The sequence below is a fragment of the Sorex fumeus genome, unplaced genomic scaffold (genome assembly GCF_029834395.1).
Source record: "Sorex fumeus unplaced genomic scaffold, SorFum_2.1 ptg000035l, whole genome shotgun sequence".
In the NCBI taxonomy this organism is placed as follows: domain Eukaryota; kingdom Metazoa; phylum Chordata; class Mammalia; order Eulipotyphla; family Soricidae; genus Sorex; species Sorex fumeus.
This window is the reverse complement of record NW_026606092.1, coordinates 31,147,763-31,166,034: the sequence shown is the minus strand read 5'-3', so window position 1 is coordinate 31,166,034 and position 18,272 is coordinate 31,147,763. Positions and strand designations below refer to the sequence as shown.

The 18,272-nt window shown below is 39.9% G+C and overlaps 1 protein-coding gene across 1 annotated transcript in view; it reads right to left on the bottom strand.

The window, feature by feature from the left end:
* Positions 1-504: 504 nt before the first annotated feature.
* ZRANB3 (zinc finger RANBP2-type containing 3) overlaps positions 505-18,272 on the bottom strand; it is a 201,156-nt gene continuing 183,388 nt past the window's right edge. Inside the window, exons 18-21 of the mRNA XM_056117723.1 lie at positions 10,058-10,168; positions 7,706-8,105; positions 3,676-3,807; positions 505-826 (exon numbers count right to left, since the gene is read on the bottom strand). Of these exons, the coding sequence (XP_055973698.1) occupies positions 734-826; positions 3,676-3,807; positions 7,706-8,105; positions 10,058-10,168 (736 nt within the window). The 3' untranslated portion in view covers positions 505-733. The remainder of the gene's footprint in view (positions 827-3,675; positions 3,808-7,705; positions 8,106-10,057; positions 10,169-18,272) is intronic.

Here is an 18,272-nt window from a genome sequence, read left to right as displayed (position 1 = left end):
AAAATTCTAGTTTTGTACATTAAAACAAACTAAAAAATAAAGTTTAAAAGGCATTTTTCTTTTTATGTTTTATTTTTAAAATACTTTTAATAATTATCTTATCCCAGCCCCCAAACTGTCCATAAACACAAAGGTATAGTTGACTTATTTTTAAAGATACCATTTCAGTAAAGGTACTGAATAAAAACAATTCAAAAAAGGTACACTGAAAATTTTGGAGAATTCAGTGATTAGGGTGTCTCCATCATACTTGAAATTTCCTTCACGGTTTTACAGTGTTTCTTGTATATTTCCAAGAGCAATCCAGTACTAATACTAATCTAGCAGAAGTTTTCAGGTCATTGAGTGTAAATTAAAAATATAACCTGTATGTTTAATCTAAATACATATCATGATCACAGTGGGCCAAGGGAAAGGAATGCCCAACAAAATCTTGCTGAAACATGACTGGGAGTTTGTATGAAACCAGCACAAAAACAGAAATACTTAATTTTGCGTCTCAGTATCTGTCTGGTCTTAATAAAAATTATGAAACACATAAGGCATTTAATCTGAGAGGGAAGAGAAATCTTTGACTTTTATTTAAAAAAATTTACCCTGTTAAGTTTTCCACATATACACCAGTTGTCTTCTTTTTAAAAATTCTTTTTGTGGTGCTGGGGACTCAACCAAGGTCTCCAGTATGTAACATATGAACCTTACCACTGAACCACATTCCCAGAATTTTTATAGTTCACTTTTTTACCAAAAACCGTGTGATGTCTGATCCATGCTTTGGTGCTAGTCTTCTCATTTGGCTTCTTTCCTTGGCTTGTTTGGCAGTTCTCTAAAAGTTAAAAAAAAAAAAAGCACACATACATATCAGGGTTCAAGTACTGGCTACAAAGACTTTCAGATCCCTGAGCAGTGCAAGGAGTAAGACCTACGCACAGATGGACATAACTCAAGCCCCTCCTTACTCACCCCTACCTCTAACACCCAAATCCCAAAGAAATAAAATTCTGACCTATGCCATGATCTCACTTCCAGGAATCTAAAATATTGAAAGAAGGTAAGAAAGAGCTTCTATAATACTAACACTGGCAAAGTATCCTAACAATTCCTGAAAGTGTAAAAATAGTTACAGCACCTTTAAAATCATCTGTGTCTTTAGTTAAACTAGCAGCACATCAGTCTCCCAGCATAAGCATCTGTGGCCATGAGAACATGTCACTGTAGGATAACACTGGTTTGTCCTTTCTCCCTTGCCACAGGGAGCTTAGGTTTATCAGGTTACACCCATCACGGTGCTCCCCGAGTCACTCCCATTCCTCTGTGTTTATCTGTAAACTCTTCTCTGTGCTCTCCTCCCCAACCATTTAATCACCTTTTCCCCCTAATCAGATTCTGTTAACTTGTAAGATCCTTCTAAGGACACTGAACTTGTATTGTAAGTTATGTCTTTTACATAGTTTACCTTAAAGCAATGTCCTTTCTGTATGGACACAGGAAGACAGTTAATATTATGCTTTTGTAACTTGGGAGTTGATTGACTCCAATAATATTTACTCCTGGGCATCTGCATTCTCAACTCAGTTGCCCTTAGTTCCTAGCACCCCAAAAGCAGGGTCCTGACAACGGACATAATGGACCCAGGGCAAGCTGTGAGTTACCCTGGCATCGAAATGGGCTAGGCCAAAGCACCACAATACTTAACTCTAAGTTGAGAGCATGATCATGGACAAATGCTGTCATGATACTAAAGTAACGACGAGATTAGGACCCTGCTGGGGTTAGGAAGACTACCTGGCCTGACGACTGCTGTCTGGAATATATAGTGAGATGTCCTCAGGAAGAACCAAACCTTAAGTTTATACCTCTTACTGTGCTCATACAGAATGACATTACTAGAAATATTAGCAGTAGATTTACTACAACTATTTAAGTTACACCCACCAATTGCCCCCAGTGCTGTGTAATCCCATGAATGGCCAAGATCCCGTGACTATAAAACCAAGCTCCGGAAGGCATGGCCGTGCAACTTCCTTTTTTTTTTTTAAATTAATTTTTTGAATCACCTTGAGAAAAGTTACAATGCTTTCAGGTTTAAGTCTCGGCCATAGAGTGATCAAACACCCATCCCTTCACCACTGCATATTTTCCACCACCAAGAACCCCAATGTACCCCCCATCCCACCTCTCCTGATGCCTGTGAGGCAGATGATTTCCACTTAACTCTCTTTTTTACTCTGATTACATTAATTATTTCGACAAAAGATGCACCATTATTATTTGGAATTTCTCCCCAACAATCAGACCTGCTGAAAAGGCATTGTGAAATAATTTGTTTTCTATTGCTGGTTCTGAAGACTACAGGATGTCGCGCAGCTGTGATAGTGGCCTGTGCAACCTCTTATTGTCTAGTTCTCACTCTTGGAGAACCTGGCAGGTTACCGAGAGTATCTTGCCCACATGGCAGAGTCTGGCAAGCTCTCCGTGGTGTATTCGATATGCCAAAACCCAGTAACAATGATGGGTCTCATTCTCCTGACCTGACCCTGAAAGAGTCTCCAATGTGGCACTTGCTAAAATCTCAGAGCTAGGACGAATGGAGACGTTACTGGTGCCTGCTCAAGAAAATCGATGAACAATGGGATGACAGTGACAGTGACAGTGTGACTTAAGTGGATTACTAGCTGAGGAAAAAAGAAAGCGACACACCCTCATTGGGATCCCACCCTTGAACAGATCTCCTAGTAATGTGGAGTAATCTCCTTAGATGAGATTTTGTCCTTGAGTTAATCACCTGGAGGAGTGGTCGTACCCCTCTTTGTTGATTTTTTTTTTCTTTCTGGGTCACACCTGGCGATGCACAGGGGTTACTCCTGTCTCTGAACTCAGGAGTTACTCCTGGCGGTGCTCAAGGGACCATATGAGATGCTGGGAAACGAACCCGGGTGGGCCACGTGCAAAGCAAATGCCCTACCCGCTGTGCTATCTCTCCAGTCCCTCTTTGTTGATTTGTTAATGTTCAACCCACCTTTGTATCACCACCCTATGTGATTGCTATATAAACTAAGACTGTAAGAGCGGAGGTGGGCAGAGTCAGATCCAGCGGCCAGAAGGAAAATGAGGGGGAAGCAAGAAGGAGAATGAAGGCTGGGAGAGAGAGAAGCAGAAGGGGAATCGGAAGAGTCCGGAGAGGAGATTGGAATAAACTGCAATTGATACTGACCAGCCTGACCCTCGTTCCATCCTTTGCCTACCCATCACCATTGGCCTCCTTGAGGTGGGGGAAGCGGAGACCACCGAATGCAAGTGGCAGGAGAGATAGAGCACCACAGCCTTTAGAAAATACACATGTCACTGTCACAATTCATGAAGCTGCTAGTTTGAGGGTCTGGATCTCTTCAAGACTCTGCATGATGTAAGAAGCCCTCCTTTCCTTCTAGGTGGCGAATAAAAATGTTACGGTCTGAGAATGAATTAAAAAGGAATAAGCTTCTCTTCTACCTGTGACTGAAAATTTATATAGACCTCAAAGTTAAGGGTAAGTGTTCGGAGATGAAAGGAACAGAATGCACCTTGGGGTCCACTGCAGGGACGTGGGCTAACAGGACCTCTCCCACCAGGAGGCACAATGCCCCTTCCCACTGTCCCAGGAGGGAGTGAAATGCATCTGCAAGTGCCACTGACCTCTCTGTGGCAGATGGTGCAGAGAGTTTGCAGGTTGTCCAGGGAGCACTGCCCTCCTCCGCCGAACACTGGCTTAATGTGGTCCACCTGCCAGAACTGCCCCTCCCCGGGGTTCCTTATCATTTCATTAAGCTGCAATAAGAACACAAGATCAGCAACTTCCAGCATCTACAGTGGGAACGGTTGGTTTCTAAATGTGCAATCAAATTTATACAGCAAAATCACAAAGAAAAATACATTAGGATGGCTTTTTTATAGCTTTTTTTGTGAGTAGGAAAAAATAACCCTCTAGGTTAGCAATTTGAAAGCAATAAACTATGTTTTTGAGAAGGTTCTTTTCCCCCTTACCTAACTTATTTTGAAAAAAAAATTACAAGCAAGTATAAAATTCCAAGCCTTCCGACATATTGAGAAAAATCAGTTGCTTCATACCTTTGCCCTAGTTTATATAGCACCTAAGACAAAGAAAAGAATGAGAACAGATGGAAAAGGTAAAACTTCTAAGTATCACTGAACCAAACTTAGTTGCTGACCTACATGCACTGATTATTGGACCAATGAGAGCCAAATAGCTATCCCCTAGATTTTCACACCTAGATTTTCTTCACCTGGGAACCACTTGCATTACATAGGCTGGAATACAAATGTTAGTACACATCTATGAAATGTGCATATTTGGAATAATCAAACATGTTCATTCAAAGTGGCCACTATTGGGCTGGAGCAATAGCACAGCAGGTAGGGCGTCTGCCTTGCATGTGGCCGACCTGGGTTCGATTCCCAGCATCCCACGTGGTCCCCTAAGCACCGCCAGAAGTAATTCCTGAGTGAAGAGCCAGGAGGAACCCCTGTGCATCACCGGGTGTGACCCAAAAAGCAAACAACAACAACAACAACAAAAAAAAACAAAAAAAACTAAGTGGCCACTATTGTCTTTTTTCAACTTTTGAGAAACCAGTATGTATTCTCTTGAACACATATCTCTCTCTCCCTCCAGATTTCTCTAAGTAAATACCTTTCAGTAAAGGTATTTTGCTTCACTAAAAAATAAAATTAAGTGGCCACTATTTAGGAGAGTTCACCTAAATAGTGAGCATTTATAGTTAACCAGTGATGACCCTATATTAACTTGGAGTGTATTTAAACATTTTACATGATGTAGCAAATCAGAGTGCACTGTAGCTGAGCAGTTGTTTAAATATCTCTGAGACAGTGTGAAAATTTTTATTTCCTTGATCTTGGACAAGGAAGAAATTGGAATTAATATCACGTTATCAGGGGCTGGAGTGATAGTACAGTAGAGAGGGCACTTTCCTTGCAAGCCCCCAAGGCTGCCAGGAGTGATCCCTGAGTGCAGAACCAGAAGTAAGCTCAGGACATTTCTGGGTGTGGTCCCCAAACCAAAACAACAGCAGAAAACCAACATCATGTAATAAAACTTCTGACCATAACAACTGACCGTGTCAGTTCTAAGGTACTTTTTAAATTTTAAACAAGCATTTTAAAAGTTTATACATTTTAAGGGTATAATCACAACCACCACTGAAATGATACGAGGGCACAATTGTCTATTGCCTCTGCTCCTCAACACCTAGGACAGCTGTGAGACCCTGGGAAACACAGAAACATGAATAACTGTGACCCCTGGGAGGGACTACAGAGAGCAGCTAGTGTGGACTGACAAACTCTGTCTGGCTGAACCTTGTTACAGACTGGCTTTCTCTGTTGTACTAAGCCTCCCAAGTTATGTTGAGAGACATTGATTTTTATCTTTGGAGTTGTTCAAAAAGCACTGTTCAGAGCAACTGCACATTAAGAGAAGAGCAAATTCTTAGAAAAAAAAATCCATGTTGGTTCTGCTTTTTGTAACAAACTCTTAGTTTAGACACCTACCACTGTACAGAAATTGTAATTCAGCAGGAGTTGCTTCTTCTTCTTCTTTTTTTTTGGTGGTGGGAGGGGGTGAGGTGTGTGTTTGGAGCCACGCCTGCACTTAAGGCTTACTTACTTCTGTCTCTGTGCTCAGGGAGACTTGGGGGGCCATACATGATGCTGGGGATTGAACTTGGGAGAGCCATGTGCGAGGCAAGTGCCTACTTGCTGTCCTATTGCTCTGGCCCCACTAACATTCTGGCTAATCCCTTTGGGCCAATCTTCTACACTATTCTACATCTACCTCTTGAGAGAATACCACCCTTTCAACTGGTCTTCCCAATCAGAGCTGTGGTGCTCTGAATACTCCAGACCTGTCTGTCCTAGCTGTCCACTGTGTTACGGCTGTGGTCTCTGACAGGCTGCTTTCAAGGTGACCTTAAGTAACTTCATCCTGGGCCATCTTCACAGTGGGGCATAGGTTGCGGCCTGGTTAGGGACCCTGAGATGGATGTGTTATGTCCTTCATCACTTAGATCAAGGATCTTCCAGAAATTCTGGGTAATACAGTGTCTTTCTCTATGACTCATCTTTACATAAATGTTTATTAGTTCTTTCATAATTCAGCAATGCTAAATAAAAACATAACTTGACTAACAGGCAGGAATTTATCCAATTAATTTTGTGAGCAAGGGAGTGGCTCAGTGTTTTAAAAAAGATTATATATTTTCTGGAAAGAGAGTTCAACAGGCTGAGCACCTGCTTTGTGTGCAGGAGGCTTGGGTTCAATCTGGAAAAGTTCAAGCTCTCCAAGTGATCAGCAGCCATTGATCACTGCCTTTGTATATGTCAAAAGGTTAAAAAAAAAAAAAGAAGAAAAAAGAAAAAAAAAAGAAGCACATATAGTTTAGTTTGAGATTTGGAACTGATGAGATCACACCACAATAAATCCACCTGCTTTGGAAATTAAAGCAAATACTGGTGATAAGTATTTTGCGAAGAGTAATATTTTGTTAAATATTTGTCAGAAATATTGCCCTACTAAAATTACAGGTTACAATCAGAGAAACATATTTGTTTCTTTCTAATTGTAAAGAAATGTTTTCAGAAGTATCGGTTTGTCCTTTGTCAATCATTATTAGCATCATGAAAATAAAAATGACCATATCAAAGATACCTCTTGATGCAGTATGCCATCTGTTCATATCTCTTCCTCAATTTTTTTTAATGCCTCAGTTCATCAACACTTCCCCCAAATAATCTAATTAGAACTTAAATAATCTTATATCCATATCATTCTGGAGATCAAGGGAAATTTGATCTGGGGAAATCCTCAACAACCATGAGGATGGTTTGAACATCTAAAAACCAGGGTTTAGGAAATTCTACAGGAAAATGATCCACTTTCTTCAACAAAAGTGTGAAAAAAGAGCTGGGTGCTATTATCCATTAAGTAGAGCATAAGTGATAAAACAACCACACACAACATATGGATCATATATATATATTTAAATTTTGGGGTCACACCCGGCATTGCACAGGGGTTACTCCTGGCTCATGCACTCAGGAATTACTCCTGGTGGTGCTCAGGGGACCATTTGGGATGCTGGGAATCAAACTCAGGTCAGCCGCGTGCAAGGCAAATGCCCTACCTGCTGTGCTACTGCTCCAGCCCTTGGATCATATTTTGATCCTAATTTAAACAAAGAAATTGTAAAGACACTTTGAGACAATACGAGAAAACAAAATTAGAATTATAATTAAGGAACAATAATTGTATCAGTGTGATGAGTAGTGGGGGTTTGTGATTATAAAAGGAAAAAAAAAAAGAAGGACGGGAAGGAGGTAGAGAGTTAAACCTTGGTAAGAGAAACAAAAGTAAGGGTGAAGCGAAATGACTAAAATTTGTTTTAGAACTATCCTAGGTAGAAAAAAAATATAAACTGAGGCGAGAACAGATGAAAAATGAAGGCAAAATGCTGATAACTGTTAAAGTTGTGTATGGGCAAAAAAAACTGGGAATAGGCAGAGAGAGACACTATTCTCTTAATATTTATATATATTTGAAAATTCTCACACTGAAAGGTTAAGAAAAAAGAAACCTGGCAGGTCAGTACCTCATAATGTTCCCTCTCCCTGCCACAAGATTATAATGTACCTGTTCTAATGGGAGTTTTGAGATCCAGGTAATATCCAGGAGATTCTTCCTTTGACTTTTAGGGGCATCTTTCATTCGTAGAAAGAGCTCTTGTGCATTCAGATGACACAGCTGACACACACCATGTTCAATTTCAAAGACTTTGGCTCGTAGGTAACTGTTATTAGATCGAATCCAGAACTCCTCCTGACACTGCAGAGAGCAAAACTGAGAATCCCAAGGGTTCACTTTGCAGTCCTGCTTAGTTTGGCAAGTGGGTTGCTGACAGCGAAGGCAGAGTGGATTCCCCTCATTATCCACAGCTTGCAAATAGCCTTTGGAGGGAGGTGTCACAGTGAGATCTGCCTGGGCTGCACAGGGACTGAGAAATGGGACACAGGCTCCATCTTCAAGACATTCTCTAGAATCGAAGAAAACATTGAATATGCAATGGATGAATGCTTACTCCCATCTAACTAGTCATTACAGTGCATCAAGTTCCTCAGTGTTTCTATACTGATAAAACAGAAAACACAGGGTCCATGAATTCTGTGAATCAGTGTAATCATGAAATAGCTATGGTTCACACTCTATATTCCATGCCAGGGAGAGGAAAGAATGTGATGTGCAAACATAATTTGAGTAACTCAGCAGCCATGAGTGCATACAAAGCCTGTGCCATAATCCGAATTCAAATCTGGCATGGCTGGTACCCTGAGCAACTCTGGGGGTAGCCTCAGTCACCTGGCTCTCCAGGGCTCAAGCAGTTCGGTTTCCTTTAGGCCCTAGCGTTCAATCTTCTAGTCTGCTCGGCTAAACATCACTGAGAGTGGTTCCCAGACCCTCCGAAGCCTGAGCACTGCTTGGGGAGCCCCCACCCCCACTAACCCACAAATAATTAAATTTTTTTTAACTTTTTGGGTCATTCCTGGTGATGTTCAAGGGTTACTCTTGGCTCTTCACTCAGGAATTACTCCTGGCAGTGCTTGGGGGACCATATGGGATCCAGGAATCCAACTTGGGTTGGTTGTGTGCAAGGCAAATGCCTTACCTACTGTACACATATAATTAATTTGAAGAGCTGGGGGCTACAGTGAAATTTAAGAGGTACTGGGCTCAATCTCCAGTATGTTCTCCCTCCCTTCAAATTAACTTGAATATAAATATATTACCTCTCTTGGAAATTTATGTCTTCAAGTTGAACAATCGATACTAAAACACCTACAGGAATTCGGAAAGGAGAGGCTAGAAACCAGTTTTTCTGGCTAAAAAAGGCTAATTTTTACATTGCAACTAAATTTAGTGGTTTACCCCATTCTCCAAAAGTGGGGCCACACATCTCAATTAGAACAGAGAAGATGTTACTAAGATGTCCATTTACCAGGGCTGGTCCATGGAAACAGAAGCTAATAATGCTCATAAAAATCATGACTAAGATTTGCTAAATATGTGCTTCCTACAGGTCAATTCAGAACAGATTAAATTAGAAATAAGGCAGGAGGAGCTGAGAATATAGTTCAGCAGTAGAACACTACTTCACATATATGAGGCTCTGGGTTTGGTCCCTGGCACCATGAAACAAACAAACAAACAAAAAATCAACAAACAAAAAACCGTGATAGGACGCACTCAGAGGTTATAATAAAATAAAAAGGTACATTAATCAATTCTTTGAAAAGCTGCTTTGTCCATTTTCCAAAGTTGTTAATAGTGTTAAAAATAGAATTTATGATAGAAAGAATTCCCTTTGGGGGGAGCAGGGGAAGGGTGGGGAGACCCCATATTTGACCTCAGGCCTAAGGATCTAGGCTTTAGATCAAATATAGGGCAGGTCACTTGAACCTTCCTTGTCCTGAGTTTCTTTTTTTGCTTTTTGGGTCACACCCAAAAGATGCACAAGGGCTACTCCTGGCTCTGCACTCAGGAATTACTCCTGGCAGTGCTCAGGGGACCATATGGGATGCTGGGTATCGAACTGGGGTTGGCCACATGCAAGGCAAATGCCCTCTCCGCTGTGCTACTGCTCCAGCCCCCTTGTCCTGAGTTTCTAAGTGAGGGCCCGAGCCTCCCAGGGTTGTGAGAGGTCTGAAGAATACTGGTGTGAATAATCTATAAAGTGGGCCCCCAAAGGAAAAGCATACTTATAAAAATACATAACTTTAAAGGAGTAGTCTTAGTACTATTATGTCCTATTGGTAAAGGATGTATATTATTTTGTGTTTTGTTGCAACACTTAGGGCTTACTCCTGGCTCTGTGCTCAGGGGATGACATGAGGCAGTGCTGCGGATCCAAACCAGGTTATCCATACACAAGCAAGAGCCTTAACCTTGGTACTATTGTCTCTCCAGTTCTGTCTTACGAAACTGCCTTACTTTGTAGAAGGGTCCTGTGACCTTGAGTCCTTTGTGATCAGACGGACATAGCCCCCGTCCTTCTTCACTTTGTCCATTGAGGCCACAGCAACATCTTCCTTGGTTATGTACCTAAAACAATTACACGGTAAGTAGTTTTCCTGTCTCCTACGAAATTCGATTTCATGTTTTACATTGTTTCCTGTCAAAGTGGTAGAAGAAAAGGCAAATCTATTCATAGGGCTAATATTAAAGTTAGGAACAACTTCCCTCTTGTATATTGGTCTCCATGAATTTTTTTTCGATACAATATGCTAACTTATTTTAATAATTAAAGATTTTACCTTAACAAAATGTGTTTTTGATGGTGTTTTGAATTTTTAATCACTTTTTACTAAGATTTATGTCGGTGATCATTATTAGATACCATGGTTTATATCTAAGATGAAAGTTTCCTGAAAATAGTGTATAACTCCATCATGAAAACTGACCCACTCATCATCTACCACAGAAATTCACAGTCTCTTGGATACAATAGTCATGATGTTGATCCTCACACCAGGTCTCATACATAACAACTTTCACAAAAAAAAAAAAAAAAGAAAGTTTCCAGAAAATAAAATAATAGACCACTTTCTGTAAAATGCAAGTAGACCACATTGAAATTAATATGATAATTATAAGAAAAAATGAAATTATTCTTCAGCTAGTACTTGTACTTTTCATATTAGCATTTCACATGTACACATAACCTTTTTATTTAGAATATGTAGTAAGTTTCCAAGACGTAGAAAAAGAAGAGGGAGGAAGAAGGATTAAAAAACATCTTTCTTTCATATCAGTTTTCTCAGGATTTCTTTTTCTTGGAGCTGGAGTTCCCCCTGAGCAATGCCAGGGTGGTCCTCAAATAAAATGATTTCTTATTCCTTTCTTTTTGTTTTTTGGGGCCATACCAGGTGGTGCTCAAGGATAATTGTTGGCTTGCGCTTAGGGATCACACCTGGTGGGGCTTAGAGGACAATAGGGGATGCTGGGGTTCAAACCTGGGTTCACCAATCTGCAAGGCCCGTACCCAACCTGCTGTACAATCATTCCAGCCCCTCAAAATCTATTTGTATGAGAAATCCAAGAGTCATTCAAAATCCTTTGGACTAATTTTCACTTGATGGGAAAAAAGTGTGTGTGTGTGTGTGTGTGTGTGTGTGTAGGAAAAGGAAACGATCAAACAAAACACGCAAAACCAACTCCTGCCCAGCTGTGAAGAAAATCCCTAACTGCACCTTCCCCTCCCTCTTGGCCTTCTACTCAGGGTTTCTCAAATCACTTCATCAGGTGTAATAGTGTATCAGTGCATTTGGGTAAAGCGATTCTCTTTTAGTTAACCAGCTTCAATCACATCTTCTCTAATCTCAAGGCAGTTTCCATTATTATCAGCCCATCCAGGGTTTATGGAAACTTCCACTGAAGTCAAGTTACTCCTGATGTGGGATTCCGAACAGATCACACAACACTACCAAATGCCGCACAATGGTTTTAGGGACTGGAAATTAAGAGGAAAGTTATTGCGATCAGAGGAGACAGGGGAATTTAAAGTAGGTGAAATGCAATTATCCAATTAATTTCTTCTAATTAGCATGGCCCAGTTTCTCTGATAGTTTACACCTATTGTAGATTTAAAAAAATTAGTTCAAACATGAATTTTCTCGTATTATTTTTAGTATTTCTTCACTTAGTAGCTTGACAATTAATTTCTAATACAAATTTGCCTTCATGCTGTTAAAGTACATTTAATAAACATATTTATTTTATAAGCTATTTTAATTATTTTAAATATATACATATTTCAAATATGTTCGTGTTTCAAAATTCAAAGTCAAATGGTGAAGAGTGAATTTCCCTTCCATTTTTACCTCTCTTTTCCTCTTCCCCCAAACATACCTCTTTTGTCAAGTATTAATATAGTTTTAGAAATTATTTTTTATATGTATAGGTGTATATACCTCATTTACTTCATTTAATTCACATAGCAGAAAGTTACCATTATAAAGTTAACAATTCAATGGACTTCAGTTTATTCATAAGAATGAATCGCCATCATCACTATTTAATTCCAGAACACTTTCATTATCCAAAAAAAATTCATTAGTGGTCACTCCCCATTGCATTTCTTTTTTTTTTTTTTTGCATTTTGGGTCACACACGGCGATGCACAGGGGTTACTCCTGGCTTATGCACTCAGGAATTACTCCTGATGGTGCTCAGGGGACCATATAGGATGCTGGGAATCAAACCCAAGTTGGCCGTGTGCAAGGCAAACACCCTATCCACTGTGCTATCACTCCAGCCCTCCCATTGCATTTCTTATTTAAAAAAAGAAACCCACTAAACTTAAAAAAATCTTTTAAAAAACTCACTAATGTCATGTTGCTTTCTTGAGATCTTTCCATATTAGGACACAGAAAACTTCCCTATTCTTTATCATGTTATTCCATTGAATAAAGAACTGGATATAGAAACCATAAGGTACATTGAAGACAAAGTTGGCAAAACCCTCCATGACATTGAAGCTAATGGTATCTTCAAAGATGCCACGCCACTGGCCGAGCAAGTGAAAACAGAGATAGGTAAATGGGACTATCTGAAACTAAGAAGCTTCTGCACCTCCAAAGAAACAGTGACCAAAATACAAAGACAGTCTACAGAATGGGAAAGGATATTCACCAAATACACATCTGACAAGGGGTTGATATCAAGGATATACAAAATACTGGTTGAACTCCACAGGAAGAAAACATCCAACCCCATCCAAAAATGGGGCAATGAAATGAACAGAAACTTTCTCAAAGAAGAAATCCAAATGGCAAAAAAGCACATGAGAAAATGTTCTACATCATTAATTATCAGGGAGATGCAGATCAAAACCACAATGAGATACCATCTCACACCTCAGAGACTGGCCCACATCCAAAAGAACAAAAGCAACCGATGCTGGCGCAGATGTGGCGAGAAAGGGACACTGTTTCACTGTTGGTGGGAATGTCGACTGGTTCAGCCTTTCTGGAAAACAGTATGGACGATTCTCAAAAAATTAGAAATTGAGCTCCCATTTGACCCAGCAATACCACTCCTGGGAATATATCCCAGAGAGGCAAAAATGTATAGTCGAGGTGATATCTGCACTTGTTTGTTCATTGCAGCACTCTTTACAATAGCCAGAACCTGGAAGAAACCTGACTGCCCAAGAACAGATGACTGGTTAAAGAAACTTTGGTACATCTACACAATGGAGTACTATGTAGCTTAACAGAAAAGATGAAGTCATGAAATTTATATACAAGTGGTACAACATGGAAAGTATCATGCTAAGCGAAATGAGTCAGAAAGAGAGGGATAGACATAGAAAGATTGCATTCATCTGGGGAATATAAAATAACAAAATAGGAAATTAACACCCAAGAATAGCTGAGATCAACACCAGGAGGATTACTCCATAGCTTGGAGGCCAGCCAGGCATTCTAGGGGAAAGGGCAGCTCAGATAGAGAAGGGAGCACCAAATAAAGGGTGTTTGGAGGATCCTCCCAGGAGGGGAGATGCATGTTGAAAGTAGACTATGGACTGAACATGTTTGCCACTCAAAGCCTCTTTTGCATACCACAACACTCAAAAGGAGAGAGAGAACACAAGGGATTGCCCTGCCACAGAGGCAGGGTGGGATGGGGGGGATGGGGGTGGGAGGGATATTATCCATGGTGGTGGAAAATGGGCACTGGTGGAGGGATGGGTATTTGATCATTGTATAATCGAAACCCAAGCACAAAAAATTGTAAATCTACAACTGTACCTCATGGTGTTTCACTAAAAATAAAAAAAAATTAAAAAAAAAAGAACTGGATAAATCATATATCCAATCACCCTTGAATTAATGGGCATTTTGGTTATTTCCCTGAAAAGTAGCTGTTATCACAAACAATACTGTAATAAGTATTCCTATCCATATAGTATACATCGAATACATTTCTAGAAGTAAAACTGCCAAACCAAAGATGCTTTAAATCTGACTAGATTTGATACACTATTTTCCTTTGGGTTATGTCAAGTTAGAGGTCCACCAATGAAGAATGAAGCCCCATTTACTAACGGTTTCTCTAGCAGTACTTCAGCCGGGACTGAGCAATGCTGAGTCTGGTTCTCACAAAATCCTCTCTTCTATCAGTCATAAGAAACTCATTATGGCTTCCCACACACATTTCTCTTATTATGAGCAAGTGTGTCTATCTTTTCATATCTATGCATTCAACTTAAATGGTTATTTTGTTTTGTTTTGCTTTTTCACTTGGGGGCTACGCCTGGCAGTGCTCAAGAGATCATATATATATATATATACATATATATACACATATATATACATATATATATATATATATATATATATATATATATAGTGCTGGACCCAACAACGGGAGTTGCATAGCTGCATGCATGCAAAGCAACTGCCTTAATCCGGCACTATCTCTCCAGTCCCTTTTATGTCTTTCTTAAAGCAAAAAAAAGAATCAGAGAATTATTTTAGAATTCTTTAATGTGTGCATTAATTCTAAAACTTCTCCCCATTTTTTCAACTATTGTATTCCCTTGACAAAAGCATTTTGTTCAAGTATTTCGGCAGATTCCAAATTAACCTCAAAAGCTTCCTAGCTTTGAAGGGCAACGAGAGATTTAGCCTTGTCTCAAGTATTATACAATGTCTAAAAGTTTAGAAACCTAATTCAGTAACTTTAAAAGATGCTGAGAAATCTATTCAGAAATTTAATAAAAATAATCTTTTGCCTTCCTATAAGAGGTTTAAGAGCAAGTTTCTGGAAACCACAAGAAACAGATCAATCAAACCCAGAGTGAGGGTGTTGACAACTTATCAAATATAGAGCAGTTGTAAGTTGCCAGTATTTAATTTTCAACTGAGATTTGCTGGGAGGTTCATGTAAGTATACCGACTCTCAAAAGGATTATGGTAAATTGCAATTTTGACAAATCAGGAAGAATGTTGCCTATGAATTTGTACATAGAGAAGGGAATGGAGTATGGCAATGCATTCTGAGGTCAGAAGGAGTCTTTTTTCCCATGTTACGAACACTGAATTGGAAAAGGGTCCATAACGGGGGAAAATGCTGGGTTCCAGGCTGTTGGGCTGCTCTGGGGACCATCTCTGCTGAAGGACACAAAGCTGTCATCCCAAACTCAACAGGGTTCCAAGTGAACCCAACCTGCCCTTAGCAAAAGGGAACTCACTTAAGGACCAAAGCAGTGGCCCCAGGATGAGGGGTGAGCTTGTCTTCTATTCCCATGTAAGCATGAGTTACTAACAGCTCTGCCAGTGCTGAGCTTCCCTAGGGTCTGCAAAAAGGTAAATGACTGAAGGATAACCTGGTTGGAGACCTGGGAGCTGCTTTGGGGGTGGGGGACTCCTACATGTTAGTACCTATGTGTGAATTTCCTGAGGCTGTTCCATGCTTTCAGAGCTAACTCCTGGCCAGGAAGTGAAATACAGTTGCTGGTATCCCAGACCTTGACTGGAAAAAGGGGCCAGGGGAGATTCCAGTACATTGTTTCTCTCCCTTTGTCCTCACTGAGCTTGGGGTTTCCATAAATGGTGCCTCTCTGATTTAGGGTCTTTAGAAAGTAAACTGAGAAGAGAGAGGGAGGGACAGGAGTTCACTATCTGACAGCTTCTCATGTAGACGGCCAACTGATGCGCCTCCTCCTCATCCTTGGACCTGCTTTGAAAGATACAGTTTCTCCAATTTCTTGAGATTTCACTGCATTTGTTTCCACAGTAATAAATAGTATACCCTGCATGTACAGACCTTTCCAACCTCCTTCTCTGGCATATAAGTGATACTGTCACGTCATGCCAGTTTTGCTGGTGGCTTCCTTCTCTCTACCTATCTAATTAGTAACTAACCCTAACTCTTCATTTCTTTCCTTTAGTCTCATGGTCACCTTAATGTAAGTCCTCATAGTTTCTCTCCTACTTGCCCAAGGCTCACTACCCTATCTTTTGACTTGTGCGATAGAAAAAAATGTTAAAAGATTACCCACTGGGAAATCATGTCCTCTGGGTATGCACTCACTCACTCCTCCATCTATCTGGGTAATTCTCTGAAGGGACATTACAGATAAAATTGAAGTTACCAAGCAGCTTCCTGTGATATAGGGAGAGGTTCAGAGCGTGAGAAGGACTCACTACACCACTGCTGGCTTTGGGGAGGGGAGCATTTACCAGAACTGCAAAGAAGCCTTTAGAAGCCAAAAGCCAAGCCAGGAAGAAAACTTCAGTCCTATAAGCAAGAAAACGTTAGCCCTACAACCACAAGGAACTGCATTCTGTGAATAATCTGAGGAGAGAGGAAATCGGTTTCTCTCTGGGACTATCACTATGAGACCAACTTATAAAATCCAGAGTAGAGAAGCCAGTTGAGCCAGCTTAGACCTGTGATGCAGAGTGGGAAGACCAGAAATTCTGGTGTTTTTCTGCTCAACGTGGGGCTGCTTCTTAATGCAGTGGTAGGAAACTAGTGCAGCGAAATCCTGCACAGTAGGAATCTAGCATGGCTGGTTTACCCACGCCAAGGTTTACCCTTTTGGTTTGATTTTTCAACTGCTCCCCAAGTGAGCTCCTCAAAGACAAAACTGATTATTCTGCTGCTCTGCTTGTTAACACGTGGCTTGATTAACAACATCTGTCTATAATTTTATAAATAATAACCTTTGAGGTCTATTGATCGATTTAGTGTATGCCATGTCCAATGGCCAATAAACAAGGGGATATGTCCAGAAATGACTGCAGAAGAGGGAAAAGTGAGCTTGCAAAGACAGCAGAATTTTAACAAAGACTGTGGCTGTAAGTATGAGTTAATGTAGAGGATTGAAAGAAAAATTGAGAAGAATAAAATGGACAACATGTTGCATGTGTTTAAATATACACATATACTTTAAATTTGTTTTTGGCCATGTCTGGCTGTACTCAGGGGTTACTCTTGGCTCTGTGCTCAGGGATCACTCTTGGCAGGGTTTGGGGGACCATACATGATGCCAAGGGATTGAAACTGGATCAAACTTATGTAAGGCAAGAGCCTTACTCATTGTACTATTTCTCCAGTCCTAAAATGTATTTTTTATATAAAGGAATATATATGCTTAAGGGAAAAATTTCACCAGCACAGAGTCTAGTTAGGAGTGCAAAACTTGTAAGTCATGCTCAGTCCAGCTCATTAAATGGATCTAACACATACAGTAAGCTTTTATTATTAAAATAAAAAAAAAATTAAGCTTATTCACATTCAAGTTTGAACTAAGTGTTAAATAAGAAAAACATAATTATTGTTGATAAATACACATTTTGAATATTTTTCTAATAATAGGTTTCTTGTTACAATCACATATCAATCAACTGTCCTTGTCATCATGACTGATGTCCTTGACATCAGTCAAGGACAGTATGTGTTAACTTAAGAAAGAATACTCGGGGGGAAGGGGGGCAGGCTGGAGCGGTTAGGGCGTTTGCCTTGCATGCGGTTGACCCCGGTTCAATCTCCAGCATCCCATACGGTCCACCCAGCACCACCTGGAATAATTCCTGAGTGCAGAGCCAGGAGTAATCACTGAACATTGCTGGGTGTGACTCAAAACGCAAAAAAGAAAGAAAGGAAGAAAGAAAGAAAGAAAGAGAGAGAGAGAGAGAGAGAGAAAGAATAATGGCATAAAATTAAAAAAAGAATACTGGTCTTATTTAGAACATATTGTAGATACTGCATAAGTGTCTGCATTAATAAGTAAAGGATTAAATAAAAAATCTCTATGGATATAAAAATAAATTAACATTTCATTTATACTGAGAATGTTATATAGCTGACAAGTATTTTTATTTTTACATCTATGGTAATTGATTTTTAAATCTAAACTTAAGTGACTTTAAGTCAGTTATATACTTTCCAATTTGTGACAATTCCATCTCCTGTTCTTCCTTTTCCAGATCACACCAGACTTCATTCATTCACTCAGCAACTGCTTTGTTTGTCATCATGTGAGTTTTGATACCAGCATCAAAGAATAGTCTTCCAAACATCTCTACAATTCCCCTAATCTCAATGTAGAGAGCAATACTTCACAAATATTAGTGCCTTTCAAAAAATTGTAAATCTACAACTTTAAAAAAAATAAAATAAAATAAAATAAAGG